The sequence below is a fragment of the Falco biarmicus genome, chromosome 19, assembly GCF_023638135.1.
Source record: "Falco biarmicus isolate bFalBia1 chromosome 19, bFalBia1.pri, whole genome shotgun sequence".
Lineage (NCBI taxonomy): Eukaryota > Metazoa > Chordata > Aves > Falconiformes > Falconidae > Falco > Falco biarmicus.
Window position 1 is genome coordinate 2,977,908 of NC_079306.1, and position 17,275 is coordinate 2,995,182.

Consider the following 17,275-nt stretch of genomic DNA (forward strand, 5'->3'; position numbering starts at 1 on the left):
CCCGCATCCCTGGTTCCACAGCCCCGTCTCCGCACGTTTCCATGGAAAGAACACGGGGGCGGGAGCCCGCTGGCAGCGGAGGGACGGAAAACCCCGCCTGCGGCTGGGGAGCAGCCCCGCTCCCCCGGCCTCCCGCCCCCCCGCTCCCCCCGGCCCCCGGGGCCGCTGGCGCGCGCCGAGCCGCTGGCGCGGGGCTGAGGCCGGGGGAGCGGGGCTGGGGCGGCCCCGGGGCCGGGCCCGGCCCGTTGTTATGGAGCCGGGGGAAACAGGAGTAAACACGGCCGGGCCGTCCCGGGCCGCCCGCCCGCCTTGGCCGGGGCTCAGCGGGGAGCGGCTCGGCCGGCCCCGAGCATCCCGGGCGGCGGGGGGAGGCTGCGGTACGGGCAGCGCCCGCGGGGCACCGCGCTGCCGGCCCGGGGCATCCCCAGCCCCCCCACCCCCGAACCCCCGCTCCCCCTCCCCGCGGCCCGGGGCGGGGGGAAGGAGCTCCCGGGATGAGCTCACTCCTGCTGCGGCGCTTGGGCCGCGTCCCGGCGCTGATTTACGCCGCTGAGCGCCCTCCAGGCGGGCTGGCTGCGCTCGCCCCTCTCCCGCCCCGGGAGCACCGCCCGGCCCCGGGGCTCCGCCTGCCCGGGCAGCGCCGCCCGGCCCGGCGGCTGGCACTTCGCCGGGGGCACCCCCGGCAGCGCATCCCCGGATCCCCCGGGCTGGGATGCTCCGGCGCTGCTGGGGCGGCTCTGGCTCGCAGGGAGGCGGCCCCAGACTGCCTGACCTCCCGGTGAACCGGCGCCTGCCACACTCCATTTCTCTGACCGGGAGCCGCGGCAGCGGCGGGGCGGCCGGCGGGTCACCCGCAGCCCCGGGCCCGGGACGCCGCGTCCCGCTCCGCTCCGCTCCGGCCGGCGGGGCTGCAGCCGGGGCACCGCGGCCGAGCGCCCGCCGGGGTCCCCGGGATGCGCGGCCGTGATTGACGGCTCTTTGTTTCCTCCTCGCCGGCAGCGCCGGCCCCTCCCCGCTCGCACCACCCCGCCCCGCCGCGCTCCGCTCCGCACCGGCGGCACCGGCGGCATGGGGGCACCGGCGGGCGCGGGGGGCCCGGCGCTGGGCGCGCTGCTGGCGCTGCTCCTGCTGGCCGCCGCCGGCGCGGCTCGCCCGGGGCTGCACGGTAAGGCTGCTGCCGGCCGGGGCCGCGGGGCAGCGGCGGCGGGGCCGCCCCGACGGGGCGAGGCGGACGGGGCGCCCGGCCCGCTGCCAGGCGGGAGGCGGCGGCGGGAGCCCCCCTTCCTCCGGGACCGGCCCCGCTGTCTCCAGCCGCGGGCCCCCGGTGCCGGTTCCCGGCTGCGCTCGGCGGCGCGGGGCCGCTGACAGCGGGCTCGGCTCGCCCTGGGAGGTCTGGCAGCCGGGCTGCGGGCGGAGGGGACAGAGGGACATTCATCGCCGGGGCGGCCGGCGGCACCCCCCGGGGGCAGCTCGGGGCAGGGAGCCCCGCCTGGACGCCGCTCCCGGGGGCGGCGGGAGGGCTCCGCTCGCGCCACGCGAGGCACCGGCGGCTGCCGGGGCTCGCCCCGGGCCGGGGCTCCTCCCGGTCCGCCCGGTGCGTGCCGTGTGGAGCGGGCAGGCAGCCGTGCGGCGGCGGGACCGGGCTCTCCGTGCTTCCCCGGAGCGCCCCGGCGGCTCCTGGTCCCGCTGCGCCTCGGCGGGGCGGCCGCCGGTGGCTGCTCCGCGCCGTCCGTCGAGGCCGGCCCCGGAGCGCGGGGGGGGGGGAGCTCGGGCGCTGCCCCCGCTGCGTCCCCGCGCTGCTCCGCGATCCTGCGGGGCCGGCCCGGCGCACTGCGGGATGCTCGGGGCCGGCGGGGCGCAATGGCCGCCCCCGCGGGGGAACCGGGCCGGGGACCCCGCTACGCTGCCCGGCTCGCCGGTGGCGGCGGCTCCACCGGTCCCTCGCGGCGCTGCCGGTCCTGGAGCGCCACCGCGCGGGGCCGGGGCTGGGCGGGGCCGGAGCCCTCGGGGCTTCCCCGGCCCCCCCCCGGGTCCGGTAGTCCCAAGACCACCCACCCCACCGCGCAGCGCCCCGTGGCCCGGCTCCGGCCTGGCTTGCAGCGGGCCGGCCCGCAGCGCCTTGCACTGGGCACCTTTGCTGTGCTGCGGCCGGTCAGGATGCGACCCCCGTGCTTGGCTCCTGCAGTCATCGACCTGCTGATGGTGAGTGAGGCCCGGCAGATGGCCAGCATAACGCACAAGATCCGGATGGAGCTCCTGACGGTTAACGACATTTACCTGCTCTCCACCTTCCGCCTGCCCCCCAAGCAAGGGGGGACCCTCTTCGGGCTCTACTCCAAGAAGGACAACACGAGGTGGCTGGAGGTCTCCATAGTGGGGAAAATCAACAAAGGTGGGTGCCTGCTGCGCTGGGACATGCTGGCCCCACTCTTGTCCCGATGCTCAGGGAGAAACGGGGGACCAAGTTCCTGCCATCCAAGGGGCAGTGACGGGGGCACCCAGGGGGTTGCTGGCGCTGGGAGGGGGCAGAGCTGATGGCCCCCTCCCGCTCCTCCGCAGTCCTGGTGCGCTACCTGCGGGAAGACAACAAGCTGCACTCGGTCAACCTGCAGCACGCGCACGTGGCGGATGGGCAGAGCCACACCATCATCGTGCGCCTGAGTGGGCTGCGCGGGGACATGCTGAGCGTGGAGCTCTACATCGACTGCAAGCAGACAGACTCCAGCGTGGGGCTGCCCGAGCTGTCGGAGATCCCCCTGGCAGAGGTGGAGTCCATTGAGGTGCGCACGGGGCAGAAGGCCTACCAGAGGATGCAGGTGAGTGCTGGAGACCCCCCCACTGCACCCTCAGGGACAGGCAGAGCCCCCCACAACTGACTCTGTCTCCCCTCATACCTCAGGGGTACGTAGAGTCGATGAAGCTGATCCTGGGAGGCTCCATGAGCCGCGTCGGGGCCCTGAGCGAGTGTCCCTTCCAAGGAGACGAGTCCATTCACAGTGCAGGTGACAGCACAGCCACAGTCTGTGCCTAGCAGGGGCAGCGCGGGGGGCTTTTGTGGTCACCCATGTGTCTGCGGCAGGAGGTGACAGCGTGCCACACAGAGGGGTGCTCCTGCCTCTCCCAGCCCAGGTGTGGGTGGGTGGGAGCCCTGGGTGGGTGGGAGCCCCTGTGCTGTGGGCACACTGACCGGGAGCAGCCGTGCAAGGTGGTGCTACTGGGCTTTGGTGGCTGCGTTTGGTGATATCTCGCCTCTCTCCTTGCAGTGACAAGCGTGCTGGCCTCCATCCTGGGTAAGTCCCTGCTCTCTTTGTCCCTTTCCCCGGCACGAGGCTGACGGCAGCATCCGGGGCTCTACAGAGGCAGGAAACCCTCCGCTGCCCACCCCAGTGCCCCAGGCACCTGCAGGGTCCCAGGATGGGGAGGATCAGAGGGCATGGGATGCGCTACAGAGGGGGGACACTGTGTGGACCAGGGAGGAGGATGAGGATGGGCCATTGGCTGTCTCATCCTCCCGGTTCAGTGCCAGAGGGCAGAGCAGTCCCAGCCCACGGCCCTGGCAGGCTGTGTCTGTCCTGGGGCTGACCATGTCCCTTCTGCGCCCTGGCAGGCGAGCAAACCAAGGCACTGGTCACACAGCTGACCCTCTTCAACCGGGTCCTGACCGAGCTGCGGGAGGACATCAGGGACCAGGTGAGGTGGTGGGGCAGCGTCAGCTCTCCCCGGGCTGGATTTCCTAAAGGCACAGTGCCAGCCAGTGCGCTGCATCCCCCTGACACGCCATGCTCTGCTGCCTCGCAGGTGAAGGAGATGTCTCTGATCCGCAACACCATCATGGAGTGCCAGGTCTGCGGTGAGTGCTGGCAAAGCTCCGTTCCCACCTCAGGAGGCAAGGGCTGCCCTGTCTCACCCCCTGCCTGGCCCTCCACTTCTCAGGCTTCCACGAGCACCGGTCCCGCTGCAACCCCAACCCCTGCTTCAGCGGCGTGGACTGCATGGAGACGTACGAGTACCCCGGGTACCGCTGTGGGCCCTGCCCGCCGGGGCTGGAGGGCAACGGCACACACTGCGCCGACATCGACGAGGTGGGCACACTCCTGGGGTGGGGGTCGGCAGTCCTAGTGCTGCCAGAGCAGTGTGGGCAGACGATGCTTCCTCTCTCCGGATGCATCCCCGAGCCAGGAAAGGCCCCACCGGGACACTCGGGCCAGTGGCCACCCTGGTGTGGGGGGTGCCGTGCCCGAGGGTGAAGCCCATCTCTCTCCTCATGCCGCAGTGCGCTCATGCCAACCCCTGCTTCCCTGGCTCCAAGTGCATCAACACGGCCCCCGGCTTCCGCTGCGAGCCCTGTCCCCGCGGCTATCGGGGCAACACCGTCTCTGGTGTGGGTGCGGACTATGCGAGGGCCAGCAAGCAGGTGAGGGCAGTGCACAGGGGACTTGGCCGCATCCCTGTGGGTGCTCTGGGCTCCTGAGCTGTGGGGACAGCCGGAGGATGCTGTGCCTGCCGGAGGAGGGCCGCTTTCCTGGGGCAGGGACGGGCAGAGCTACAGGCAGGGAAAGGCACCGGGTGATGGTTTCTCCCCCACTGCTCACAGGTTTGCACAGATATCGATGAATGCAACGATGGGAACAACGGGGGCTGTGACCCCAACTCCATCTGCACCAACACACTGGTGAGCAGAGCTGCCCACTCCCCTGCCTGGCATCGGGGGCCACTCTGCTCCCCTAATCCTGCCCCTACCCTCTCTCTCCCAGGGCTCCTACAAGTGTGGTCCCTGCAAGTCAGGGTTTGTGGGGAACCAAACGTCCGGCTGCATCCCGCAGAGGTCCTGCAGCACTCCCACCTCCAACCCCTGCGACATCAATGGCTTCTGCATGTTCGAGAGGAACGGTGAAATCTCCTGCGCGGTGAGCGGGGTCCAGGGGCCAGGTGAAGGCGAAGCAGGGGGTGCAGGAGGTGTCGGCACAAGCAGCAGCTGGTCCTGCCCAACCCGGGGCCCTTCCCTGCTTCGCAGCCCCTGATTTTACTCTGTCTTCAGTGCAATGTGGGCTGGGCTGGCAATGGCAATGTGTGCGGGCAAGACACAGACCTCGATGGCTACCCAGATGAGCCCCTGCCCTGCATCGACAATAACAAGCACTGCAAGCAGGTGGGCTCCCAGGGGGGAGGGCAGCATCCTCAGGCAGGGGGTGCTGGGACGCAGGGAGCCCGTGGCAGGGCTCTGCTGCAGACCTCACCTCCTCCCTGCCTTTAATGCTGTCTGCACTTGCAGGACAACTGCCGCCTGACACCGAATTCAGGGCAAGAGGACGCCGACAATGATGGCATTGGGGACCAGTGTGATGACGATGCTGATGGTGATGGCATCAAGAATGTGGAGGTGGCTGTGCTGGGCAGGCGGGATGTGCCTGTGGCTGTGGGGGCCATGCTGAGCAGAGGGCTTCTGCCTTTGACTTGGTGCTGACACCCTCAAGATGCTTCTCCTGGGGAGCAGCAGGCTTGTGGCTCTGGGGTGGTCTTGCTCTGCATGCCGGAGGAGGTGTCCTGCCCTGAGCCGTGTGGGACTGTGGCCTCCCGTCTGCCAGCCACTGCAGCACAGGATCCCCGTCCTCTTCCCCACAGGACAACTGCCGGCTCTTCCCCAACAAGGACCAGCAGAACTCAGACACTGACTCCTTTGGGGATGCCTGTGACAACTGCCCCAACGTGCCCAACAACGACCAGCGGGACACAGACAGCAACGGCGAGGGGGACGCTTGCGATAACGACATCGATGGGGACGGTGAGCGGCTCTGGGGTCTGGCCCGCCTGCACGGGGCCGGGGCTGTCACACCATGCTGGGAGGGTGAGGGCATCCACCCAGCGCTGTCCTTGCAGGGATTCCCAACATGCTGGATAACTGCCCCAAGGTGCCCAACCCTCTGCAGACAGACCGGGATGAGGACGGTGTTGGGGACGCCTGTGACAGTTGCCCTGAAATGAGCAACCCCACTCAGGTATGGCTGGGGCCAGGCTGGGGCGGGGGGCTGGGGGCACGCAGGGCCCTGCTCGGTGGGAAGCAGGGGCTCCGGTGGGCCCGCTCACCCCAGGGTGTCCACTGAACTCGGGCTCTGGTCTCCTCCAGACAGATATGGACAGCGATCTGGTAGGAGATATCTGTGACACCAACGAGGACAGGTGGGGACCACACTGCTGTGGGGTCACCTCCCCATCCCGTCCCATCCTGTCCCATCCCCAGGGGCAGAGCTGGGTTCCCAGCTCAGGGACCCAGGAAGGGCGACAACAGGGTCTTCAGGGGTGCTGGGACACGGTGCTGGGTCCCCAGTTTGCGGCACTGCTCTGACCCTGTTCTTGCTCCCAGCGATGGGGATGGGCATCAGGACACCAAGGACAACTGCGCTGAGATCCCCAACAGCTCCCAGCTGGACTCAGACAACGATGGGCTGGGGGATGACTGTGACAATGACGATGACAACGATGGCATCCCTGACTACACAGCGCCTGGCCCAGACAACTGCCGCCTCATCCCCAACCCCAACCAGAAGGACTCGGACGGTGAGCGTGGGGCAGGCAGGAGGAGGCAGAGCCATGTGGGTTCAGCCTGGTCCTGACTGGAGCGTGTGTCCCTAGGGAACGGCGTGGGTGACGTGTGCGAGGAGGACTTCGACAACGACACGGTGGTGGACCAGCTGGACGTGTGCCCCGAGAGCGCCGAGGTGACACTGACTGACTTCCGCGCCTACCAGACCGTCATCCTGGACCCCGAGGGAGATGCCCAGATTGATCCCAACTGGGTTGTCCTCAACCAGGTGTGGGTGCTGCCCCCCATGTTTCTGGGGACTGTGCTGCTGGGGGCGGGGGGGGAGGCAGAGGGGGGCTGGGTCCCTGGGGCTGCCCCTCACCCAGCCGTCCCCCACAGGGCATGGAGATCGTGCAGACCATGAACAGTGACCCAGGCTTGGCTGTTGGTAAGAGATGCTGGCCCACGTGCAGACCTGTTGAGGCAGCCCCCCTGCTCCTGTCCCCCTGCGCTGGGGGGCGAGGGCTGTTCTTTGCCTCCCAGAGGGGTGAAGGGTGGGCTGGAGGGAGCTGGGGTGCGAGGTCCCGTGCTGGGGATGAGGGCTTCTCGCAGCGTTTGCCTGCCTCTAGGCTACACAGCCTTCAACGGAGTGGACTTCGAGGGCACCTTCCACGTCAACACTGTCACCGATGATGACTACGCCGGCTTCATCTTCAGCTACCAGGACAGCGCCAGCTTCTACGTGGTGATGTGGAAGCAAACGGAGCAGACATACTGGCAGGCCACCCCCTTCCGTGCCGTGGCCGAGCCGGGGCTGCAGCTCAAGGTGGGTGCTGGCCACCCAATGGGCTGGGTCGCACCCCACCCCACCCCAGCTGGGTCCCCCCTGATGCCCCGTCCCCCCACAGGCAGTGAAGTCCTCGACGGGCCCTGGGGAGCACCTGCGCAACGCGTTGTGGCACACGGGCCACACACCCGACCATGTCCGCCTGCTCTGGAAGGACCCACGTAACGTGGGCTGGCGGGACAAGACGTCGTACCGCTGGCAGCTGGCGCACAGGCCCCAGGTGGGCTATATCAGGTGAGCGGGGGTCCGGCATGGAGGCTGCTAGGGTTAGGGGGGGGCTGCTCTGGCCACGGCGCAGGGGGTGGATGCTGGTCGTTGGGTGGGGTCCAGCCCCAGTGCGACCACACCAGTGGGGGGATGCCAGCTACTGGGATAGGGGTCCCCCTCGGTGGGGCCACCCTGGTGGGATGCCGGCTGCTGGGAGGGATCCAGCCCCGGTGTGGTCCAGCCCGGTGTGGAGAATGCCAGCCGTGGGGAGGGGTCCTGGCCTGGTGGGACCACACCAGTGGGGGGATGCCAGCGACTGGGATGGGGGTCCCCCTCGGTGGGGCCACCCTGGTAGGGAGGATGCTAGTCGTTGGGAGGGATCCAGCCCCGGTGTGGTCCAGCCCTGGGAGGGGGGGGTGCCAAGCCGGGGGAGGGGTCTTGCCGCGGTGGGGCCGCACCGGTGGGGGGATGCTGGCCTTGGGGAGGGGTTCCTGCCCCGGTGGGGCCGTGGGCGCGTTTCCCTTTTAAGGATCCCGTCGGGGCGGCCGCCGCGGGGGGGCTCCGCGGGCCGGGCCCGTCCGCCCCGTCCGCCCCGCCGGGCCCCCGTGGCCATTGTCCCGTCGCCATGGCGACCCCGCCGGCGCCTTTCACATGCAAAGCGCCCGACAAAGGCGGCGGGGCCGGGCCGGGGGCGGCGCTGGGGGCTTTATCCTGTCCCCGCCGGGGGGCCCCGCTCCGGGGGTCCGGCCCCGGGGGGGTGCCCCGCCCGAGTGTTCTCATCCCCTCCCCCCGGGGCGGGATGCCCCGTCCCCAGCCCGGCGCCCTCACCCCCGGCCCGGGATGCGCGGCGCTGGCCCCGGTGGGGCCCTGCTTCCCCGGTGACCGGGCCCGACTGGGCCGTTCCGTTCCCGCAGGGTGCGGCTGTACGAGGGCCCGCGGCTGGTGGCCGACTCCGGGGTGATCATCGACACCACCATGCGCGGGGGGCGGCTGGGGGTCTTTTGCTTCTCCCAGGAGAACATCATCTGGTCCAACCTGCAGTACCGCTGCAACGGTGAGCGGGGCCGCCGGGGACCTCCGCACCGGCCCGGGGACCCCCGCACCGGCCTGGGAACCGGGGGCTCGTGGAGCATCTCCAGAGCCCCCGCTGCGGGGGGTCGCTCCTGGGCCGGAGGGGGGGGGGTCTCCCAGGCTTGTGTGGTCCCCCCCGACTCCTGACACACCCCCCCCCATCCCCCGCTGTCCCCCCGCAGACACGATCCCCGCCGACTTCGAGCCGTTCCGCCGGTTCCTGCTGGAGGGACGCGAGTGAGCGGCCGCGCCCGGGCCGGGCCCCCCCCAGCCAGTGGCACCCCGGGGTGCCCCCGGGCCCCGCAGCCGCTCCCGGCCGGGCCCCTCTCCCGGGCCCCTCTCCCGGCCCCCCGCGGACTTTGCACTGCCGGTACCGGGGCGAGCGGGGCCCCGCGGGTGGGGGGCTGCTCCCCCGCCCCGCCCGGGCGCTGCGGCCCCTGCCCCATGTCTGGCCATAAAGTTTTGAGTGTTTTCTAGCCTGCGCGCCCGGTTCCTGGGGGGGGGGCGGTGCCCCGAGAAGGCGCTGCCCGCCGCCCCCCCCCGTCCCGTGCTTTCGGCTCCGTCCCTCGCCGTCCTCCCGGTGGCCGTCGCGGGGGTGGGGCGGGGGAGCCGGTGCCCGCCGGTGCCGGCGGCGGGAGCCCGTGGCGGCGGGAGGCCGGGACGAGTGCAATATTGGTAGGCGAGAGCACAACACTGCACCGCATCCCGTCCCTCCCGCCGCCCCGGAGGAACCGGAGCTGAGCCGCCGCCGCTCGGGCCCGCTCCGTGGGAACTGCGCGGCGCGCTCCGAGCCCCGGCGGCAGTGCCCGGTCGCCATGGCGACGGGTGTCCCGGCAACGCGGCGGAATGTGCCCCCCCCCCCCTCCTTCTCCCGCCCCGGAGCGCGCGGGGCCGCCACCGGCCCGGCCCCCCCCCCGCGGCGGCGGCGGCGACAATGGGCGCGGGCAGCCCCGGGCCCCCTTCTTAAAAGGGCAACGCGCCGGTGCCGGTGCCGGTGGCCGGGTGAGCGCTGCCCGTTCCCACCCCGGCGGCCGCAGCGGGACCGGGGCGGCCGCTGCCCAGGGGGGTACCGGCTTATCCCGGCGGTGCTGGGGCAGGTGAATCCCCGCTCGGGTACCGAAAGCCTCCCGCCCCCAGCCCTCCGGGGGGTGCCCGGCGGGGCGGGAACCGTGCGCCCCCCCCCGCCCCGCAGCTGCGAGCGGTGTTCGTGGGCTCCGCTCCGCTCCCGGTCCCGGTCCGGTGCCGCTCGGCGGAGCCGGGGAGCGGGGGAGCGTTGTGAGGGGGTGCGCCCACCAGGGGGCGCCGTAGCTCAAGCGGCGCCGCGCGTGGGGCGGGGGCGGCCCCGCTCAGCCCTACAGGCACGCGTGGGGCCCGGTACCCGCCGGACTGGCCGCACCGAGCCCCGGACCGGTGCCGTGGGGTGCCCTCGGGGGGATGGGGACGCGCCTCTGCACGTCCTGGCCCTTCCACTTCCTGAGCTCCCCCCACGCAGCGCGACCTCCGTGGATCCCTGCTGCGAGGCCCTAAACCCCGCGTGGACCGGGGGGGCTCCCGGGACACGGGCCGGGAGCTGCATCCCCGGTGCCAAACCGAACCCGGCGCCGTGGCTGGCACAAAGGGCAGAACATGGCCGGTGTGGGAGGGCGAAGCCACCTGGGGGGGCGCAGGGGGGGTCAGCATTGCCGAAGCGTTCCCACGGCTGAGGGCTCCCGGTGGGGCCACGGTCACCCAGAGCCTGCAGCCCAGCCCCTGGCTGGCACTATGCTGGGGACCCCCACAGGGGGAGGGGGGTGTTGGGTGCTGTGGGTCCCATTGCACCCCGTGCTGACGCCCAGGCCATGCATCCCTTGCCCCGCTGTCACCGCAGTGAGGGGGGGTCCCCTCCTCTCTGCTCCCCTTTGCACTGACACCTTGGAACCCCCCCGCTTGGCTCCACACAGGACTGGGCAGGATGCTGGGCATGCGGTGCTGCCAAGCCCTCCCCGAAAACTGGGGCGCATCCCCCAGGGCGGGGGGGAGGCGGAAGGGCTGGTGAGGTGTGGCCGTGCCAGCAGCTCACGTCACCGGGGGGGGGGACGACGGGGGCTCGGTGCCCCGGCATGGGTGGCACTTGGTATCTCCGGGGTGGAGCATCGGCATTTGGGTTTGGCAGCGGGCGTCAGCCTGGGCCAGGGGCTGGTCTTGAGTGGGAAGAGGGTCTTGTGCTTGCTGGGGCACTCGTGCCTGTGGTGGGGACCCTGGGACCTGGGGAAGGGGGTTACTGGGAGGTGCTGGGGTTTCATGGGGCCCTGGACCCCACCTGCGTAAGCATTTCGCGGGGGAAACACCAGCGTTTATTTGAATGTAGGGCGAGGCGGTGCCTGGCGGGTAATGATTAACCCCAGGCTGAGCCAGAGGATGAGGCCCCTTCCCTGCTCGAGGAGCTGGGGGGGCTCCATCCCCTCCCCCCCCCCCCCCCCCGCCGTGCTTCCCACCAGGTCCTGGGGGCTGTGGCTCAGCCCACGGGGCCGGGCAGACGCTGCCCCCCGCCCTTGCCCAGGGATGCCCAGCCACTGCCCCTTCCTGGTGCCCCCACTTGAGGCTGTGTCCACCCGCGGCGTGGGGATGCTGCTGGCGATGTCCCCCCGAATTGGAGGTGCATGGGGGACCCAGCGTGGGGGCAGGATGCTGCAAGGGCCCCATCGGCGAGGCGGCACCCCTGTGCCCAGTGCCAAGTGGGGCAGAGGACCCCCCCTTCCTGGGGCCGGCAGCAGGGTGGGGCGTCCCCACCTGCTCCAGGTGCTCTATAAAGCTCCGGCCACTGTCGAGCCGCCAGTTCCTGGTCCCTGGGCTGCGGCGTGTGCCACCGGCTAACGGGAGAGCAGCCGCCGCAGAGCCCTGAGAGGTGCCAGGACCCCCCAGGACGACCCCCATGGCGTTCACTGCCTTTCTGCTGCTGCTGCTGCTGCTGAGCACAGGTGAGGGGCTGGGGCTGGTGGCACCCTGAGCTGGACGGACCAGGCTGGGACATGGGCAGGTGGGGAGGTGACAGGACAGGGGGAATCAGGGCAGGGTCCCCTGGGCTGTTTTCTGAGCGGGGACCAGAGGACACCAGAGCTGGTGGCCCTCAGCACCCCAGTGGCAGGGACCTCGCTGTCCCTCCTGGTCTGGCCCTGGAGTGCAGTGTCCCAGGGCAGATTGTCCCCCCCAAAGCTGGGGTCTGGGGACCTCGCTCAGCCTGTGGCCCCTCTCAGCCGTGTCCGAAAGGCTCGGCTGGGGCCAGGCAGCCGGGCTGTGCTGGGACCAGCTAGAGCAGGCTGCACCCGGGGTTTGCAGGCTGGTATGCAGGTGTGTCTCATGGAGCCATCCGGACCCCGGGCTCTCCTCCAGTGCCGCTGGCTCCGGTGGCACCTGCTGGGAAACCGCCCGGCAGCCTCCTGCGCTGGCCAGCGGCCAGGCTATGCGTGTCTGGTGGGGTGCATGGCACCCCACTCTCCCAGCTGGCAACCCATGGCAAAGGAGGCTTTATTGGGGTGGGAGGGCTGTGCCTGAGCCCCCCGGTGTGGTGGGGTCACCCCAGGATGAGGGGGGGTCTGTAGGGCTGGGCATGGGGCCGGTGCCAGCCGCCCAGGTGGCACTGCCTGCAACCTCAGTGGTGCCATATGTGCCCAGCACAAGCCCTGGTTGCAACATGTTCCTGAAGGTCTTGTCAGCCTTGTGGGCAGTGGGAGCTGCCAGTGGTCGGCTCCTGGAGGTCATGGTCCTTCTTGGTGCCTTGTGGCCCAGGGGACCATCCAGCTGAGGAGCTGTGTTATGTAAAACCTTCCCAAACCAGCGCTGCTGTTCCAGCTGCTCACTCCTAGTGTTTCCTCTAGGTGCACATAACATGGAGACTGACACAACTGCTGCAGTGACAGCCATGACTGACACGACTGACACAGCGATGACCACTGAGACGACCATCACCCCCACGATCACAACTCTGAACACAATGAACTCCAAAAGCACAAGTATGAAGAGGACCCAATCCTCTGTCTTCTCCCATGCCACGGTCCCCACCACCACAAACTTCCAGTCCAGCAACAGCTCTGGAGGCAATGCCACAACCAAAAGCACTGCGGTGCCCACCCTGAGCAGCGCTGCCACCTCCCACATCATCAATGCCACAACCAACAGCACCATGGTGCCCGTCACTAGCAGCACTGCCACCTCCCACATCATCAATGCCACAACCAACAGCACCATGGTGCCCATCACTAGCAGCACTGCCATCTCCCACATCATCAATGCCACAACCAACAGCACCATGGTGCCCGTCACTAGCAGCACTGCCACCTCCCACATCATCAATGCCACAACCAACAGCACCATGGTGCCCATCACTAGCAGCCCTGCCATCTCCCACATCATCAACAGCACTGCTGACAGCACCACGGTGCCCGCCCCAAGCAGCACTGCCATTTCCCACATCAACGCCACTGCCAACAGCACCACAGTGCCTGCCCCAAGCAGCACTGCCATCTCCCACATCATCAACGCCACTGCTAACAGCACCACGGTGCCTGCCCCAAGCAGCACTGCCATCTCCCACATCATCAACGCCACTGCCAACAGCACCACGGTGCCTGCCCCAAGCAGCACTGCCATCTCCCACATCAATGCCACAGCCAACAGCAGCAACTCGGTCCCCTCCTTCGGCACCAACACAACCAACAGCAGCTCTGTGGCTCCCACCTCCACCACAGGTGGTGGCACAGTGATCCCTATCTCCACCACCAAAGACAGTGGGAGCAGCAGCACTCGGGCTGTCCCCACACGGAAAACCTCTGCCACCACACAGGGCAGCACGGCTCCCACACAGACCCCCATGGCTGCGCTGGGTAGCAGCGGTGCTCCCAACCCCAGCATGGTCCAGCTGCTCACCCACGTCCAGCTGTCCTTCCACATCCTCAACAGGAGCTTCAATGAGAGCCTGCGCGACCCCACGTCGAAGGAGTACGGGAGCCTGAGCCACACTGTCTTGACCATGGTGAGTCGTGGCCCTGCCTGGGCGAGTGATGACCCCCAGTTTGTGCTGGGAAGGAGCCACTGCCCGTGGAGGCTTCCCGTGAAAGTGCCCCGAGCATCCTCTCTGCCAGCTGCCTCAGCAGCCCTGGCAGTCCTGTGAGGTGGAGTGACAAGGGGACGGGAGGGAGGAGGTGTCTGCTGGGGAGGTGGCTGTCACCCCTGTGCTTTGTTCCAGTTCGAACATGTCTTCGGCTGCGCGAGCTGCATGGGCAGGCAGACCTACAAGGGGTGCAGCGAGCTCCGTTTCAGGTGAGCGGGCCAGTGGCTGCCGAGGCCGGTGTGCCCTGGCCGCACAGGGCAGACCCCCTTGCGGGGGGCGGTGATCCGGGCGCTGACGCCTCCTCTCGTGGGTAGCCCAGGCTCGGTGCAGGTGCAGTCCACCCTCATCTTTGCACATGGCAATGAAACCACCAGCCAGGCCATGGAGCAACGGCTGAGGAGCAGCCTGGACCCGAAGGGCTTCATCATGGACCTGCAGCTGGCCGACATCCAGAGTGAGCGGGAGCTTCGGGCTGGGGGCACGAGGGTGGGCAGAGCCCCGCCAGGGTGGGGAGGCTCCTTGGCAGTGTAACAGGCTCAGGGCTTGCAGCCGGTGGAGATGATGTGGTTTCCCAGTGCCTGTGACGGGCAGCACTGGGAAGACCAAGTGGACCCCAAGGAGGTGGGCTCATCCCCTTACACCCCATCCTGGGGGGGTCTCTCAGGGCTGTTTGTCCCAGCCAGCCCCACGGCTCTGCCCAGTGGTGCAGACATGGCTCTGGTCCTCTTTCAGGCACTGTGGAGGTGATGTCCCCGGCACCGGTGCCTGCAGTCCCAGGTTGGGCCATTGCTCTGCTGGTCCTGGTCTGCATCCTGCTGCTGCTGAACATCCTCGCCTGCCTTCTGCTGGTGTGTCTCCTGTCCCCATCCCTGTCCTAACCTGCCTTCTCCTGGTGGGTCACCCATCCCCATCCCTGTCCTCTCCTGCCTTCTGCTGGTGGGTGCCCTGTCCCCATCTCTGTCCTCGCCTGTCTTCTGCTGGTGGATCACCCATCCCCATCCCTGTCCTCTCCTGCCTTCTGCTGGTGGGTGCCCTGTCCCCATCCCCTTGCCGTCAGGCCCCTCACCCCTTCCCTCTCCACCCAGGCCACCTGCACCTGCCGCCGGAAAAGCCGAGGGAAGCTGGACCTGTTCAGCACGAAGGACTCCTACCACCCCATGGCTGAGTACGCCCTGTACCAGAGCCACGGGCGCTACGTCTCACCCAACAGCAAACCCAACCCCTACAGCCAGGTGAGAGCCGGGTGCCACTGTCCCCGCGGCGGCTTGCGCCTGGCATCCCAGCCACTGCAGGGCTGGGGTAGGGCAGGGGAAGGTGGTTTTCGGTGCAGCTGGGAAGCTGGGCAGGTCCCTTGGCTGCTGGGTTAATGGCTAATGGAACCAGTGGGGCACAGACGGTGGCCCTGGGTGTCCGCCCCACACCAATCCCTCCCAGCTGGGAGGTGAGCGTAACTTTCACGCCTGGATGGAGCAGCGGCGCTGGGCGCGTGGCCGGCGCTGGCAGACCTGGCCCAGCTCCGGGGAGCTCCCCACGACCTTGGATGCCGGCTCCCCGTGCCCAGCCCTGGGAAGCGGGTGGGGGGCTTGCTGCCGGCCCCGCACTGGCCCTTCTCAGGCTCGGCTGCATCCCAGCCGGCCCCCTGCATCTGCTGGCATCAGAGAATCCTTCTGCCGTGGATGGGGAGTGGGGCTGGGGCTGGAGCTGGGGCCGGGGGTGCTGATCCCCGTATCCTGCACCCCGTGTCCCACACCAGTGGCTCTGAAGCCAGAGCTGCAGGTGCAGCATCAGGAGCTGCTCACATGCGCAAAGGGCATGGGTCCTCCAAGTGATGTGGGGTTTGGGGGCTCAGCCCCAGTCCCTGGTGCACTGCACTCCCCTGCACGCTGTGGGCTGGGGCCCTATCCAGCTGCTTGGCTGTGTGCGAGCAGCTCACCCTGTTCAAATACCAGGGGCCTGGGTAAATATTTACCTTTGCTCTTGCTGGGCAGGCTTATCGAGCAGGGGAGGAACATGGCCAGAGCCGCTTCAGCTCCTCCACCAGCTCCTGCACCCCGGGGTGCTCGGGGGGGGCCCAAGGGGGCTGTGGGTGCCCGCATTACCCATGGCTGGGGGCAGCTGCCCACCATGCAGGGCAGATGCATTTCTTAGCTGAGCACACGGGAATGCCCGTGGTGCCTGTGGTGAGGATGTGGGGGTCCCCCCACTGCTCCCGGCGGGGGCTGAGGAGGGGGCTCAGCCCAGCTTCTCCCCAGCCCAGCTCTGACACCCCCTCACTGTTCCCTCCCCAGGTGGCCAGCAGCAATGGCGCGGGGGTCGGCACCTTCACCTACACCAACCCTGCCACCTCCGACAACCTCTGAGGGACATGCTGGGACAGAGGGTGGCTGCTAAGGGCAGGGGGTGGCCGTGCCCCCCTGCTCCCGGGGGAGCAGCACCGGCCCTGGGCACGTCCCCCGGTGCTGCTCGGCCCCTTGCCACGGGCAGCGGGAGCTGAATGGTTCTGGAGCAGCCGGATTCGTGCGCATGACAGAACTGGATGAGCAAAGATTCGTGGCGGGAGGGAGGGTCCCCCACACCCCCTGTTCCCCGCGCTCGCTTGGCTTTGCAACCATCCCCATGCTGGGGGGGGGTGTCCAGACTCGTGCTCCCCCTGCGCTCACCCCTAGGGATTCAATTGCTGGTTTTGTGGTCTTATTTTATATAAATAAATATATATATATATATATGTGTGTGTGTGCAGGGTATCGGTGCCGGGTTCAGCTTGACAGGGAAGCAGGGTGGCAGGGTCCTCAGCCGCAGTATATTTACGTTATTTCACAATAAAAAGATGGGCGCAGTCGGGCACAGTGTCCCACAGGGCTGCGTCAGCCCTGGTGATGTTGCGGGGGTTTCCCCAGCGCTCCATCCGGGTGCCTCCCCTTCTGGCTCTGTGGCTGCCATGGTACGGCTGTCACCCACCCAGGGGACCCCAGCTGAGGGGGCTGCTCTCCTTTCTGGGGCTGAGCAGACCTAGGGTTGGTGCTGGGGTTGTTTTGCCCTCGCTGCCATTGCACCTACAGTTGCCTGGGCATGGGCAAGCGTCCCCATCCGCTGCGTTCCCCAGGGTGTGCCTGTGCCCTGCCAGGACACTGTCCCTCTCGCTCACATCCCACCCGCCTGTCCCGCACTCTCGGTTTCTGTCTTGTGAACAAACACGGTTCAGGCAACGCAACCGGTTCTTCTGCGGTGCGGCTGCACAGGCAGAGTGTAAAGGTGACGGTGGGGCCATAAAGGCTGCATGTGCATCACCATGTGCATCACCGCATGGCACGCACGCTGCTGGTCCCACTTCCCTCCCCTGCCTGGTCCAGGCTCAGGATCCTCCACACCCCAAGTGAGCCCCAAAAGGGCCCTGGGGGCTGCCAGGGGGAAGGGGTTGTGGATGTGCTGAGGGGCAGCGGGGTGGGGGCCGGGGACCGAAACAGGACCGTGCCCAGCATGGGGCCAGCCGCGTGCCAGGCTGTGCCGAGGCACATGCCTTTGGGACTGCTGTGCCCTGAGCCGC

The 17,275-nt window shown here is 68.9% G+C and overlaps 2 protein-coding genes across 2 annotated transcripts; both read left to right on the forward strand.

Annotated features, from left to right (window-relative positions):
* Positions 1–221: 221 nt before the first annotated feature.
* On the forward strand, positions 222–9,104 carry THBS3 (thrombospondin 3). The gene is made up of 23 exons (XM_056322636.1): positions 222–1,165; positions 2,186–2,392; positions 2,560–2,816; positions 2,900–3,002; positions 3,264–3,290; positions 3,608–3,690; positions 3,799–3,850; positions 3,934–4,082; positions 4,274–4,414; positions 4,595–4,672; positions 4,755–4,907; positions 5,039–5,149; positions 5,273–5,380; positions 5,623–5,782; positions 5,878–5,996; positions 6,125–6,177; positions 6,362–6,555; positions 6,631–6,809; positions 6,920–6,968; positions 7,150–7,346; positions 7,429–7,601; positions 8,489–8,628; positions 8,828–9,104. Exons 1-23 carry the CDS (start codon positions 1,069–1,071, stop codon positions 8,884–8,886), a joined length of 2,889 nt encoding a protein of 962 aa, XP_056178611.1. The 5' UTR covers positions 222–1,068; the 3' UTR covers positions 8,887–9,104.
* Positions 9,105–11,111: 2,007 nt separating this feature from the next.
* Positions 11,112–16,410, forward strand: MUC1 (mucin 1, cell surface associated). Its single transcript, XM_056322656.1, has 7 exons — positions 11,112–11,602; positions 12,500–13,653; positions 13,867–13,940; positions 14,046–14,185; positions 14,464–14,579; positions 14,817–14,963; positions 16,020–16,410. Exons 1-7 carry the CDS (start codon positions 11,557–11,559, stop codon positions 16,089–16,091), a joined length of 1,749 nt encoding a protein of 582 aa, XP_056178631.1. The 5' UTR covers positions 11,112–11,556; the 3' UTR covers positions 16,092–16,410.
* Positions 16,411–17,275: the final 865 nt, after the last annotated feature.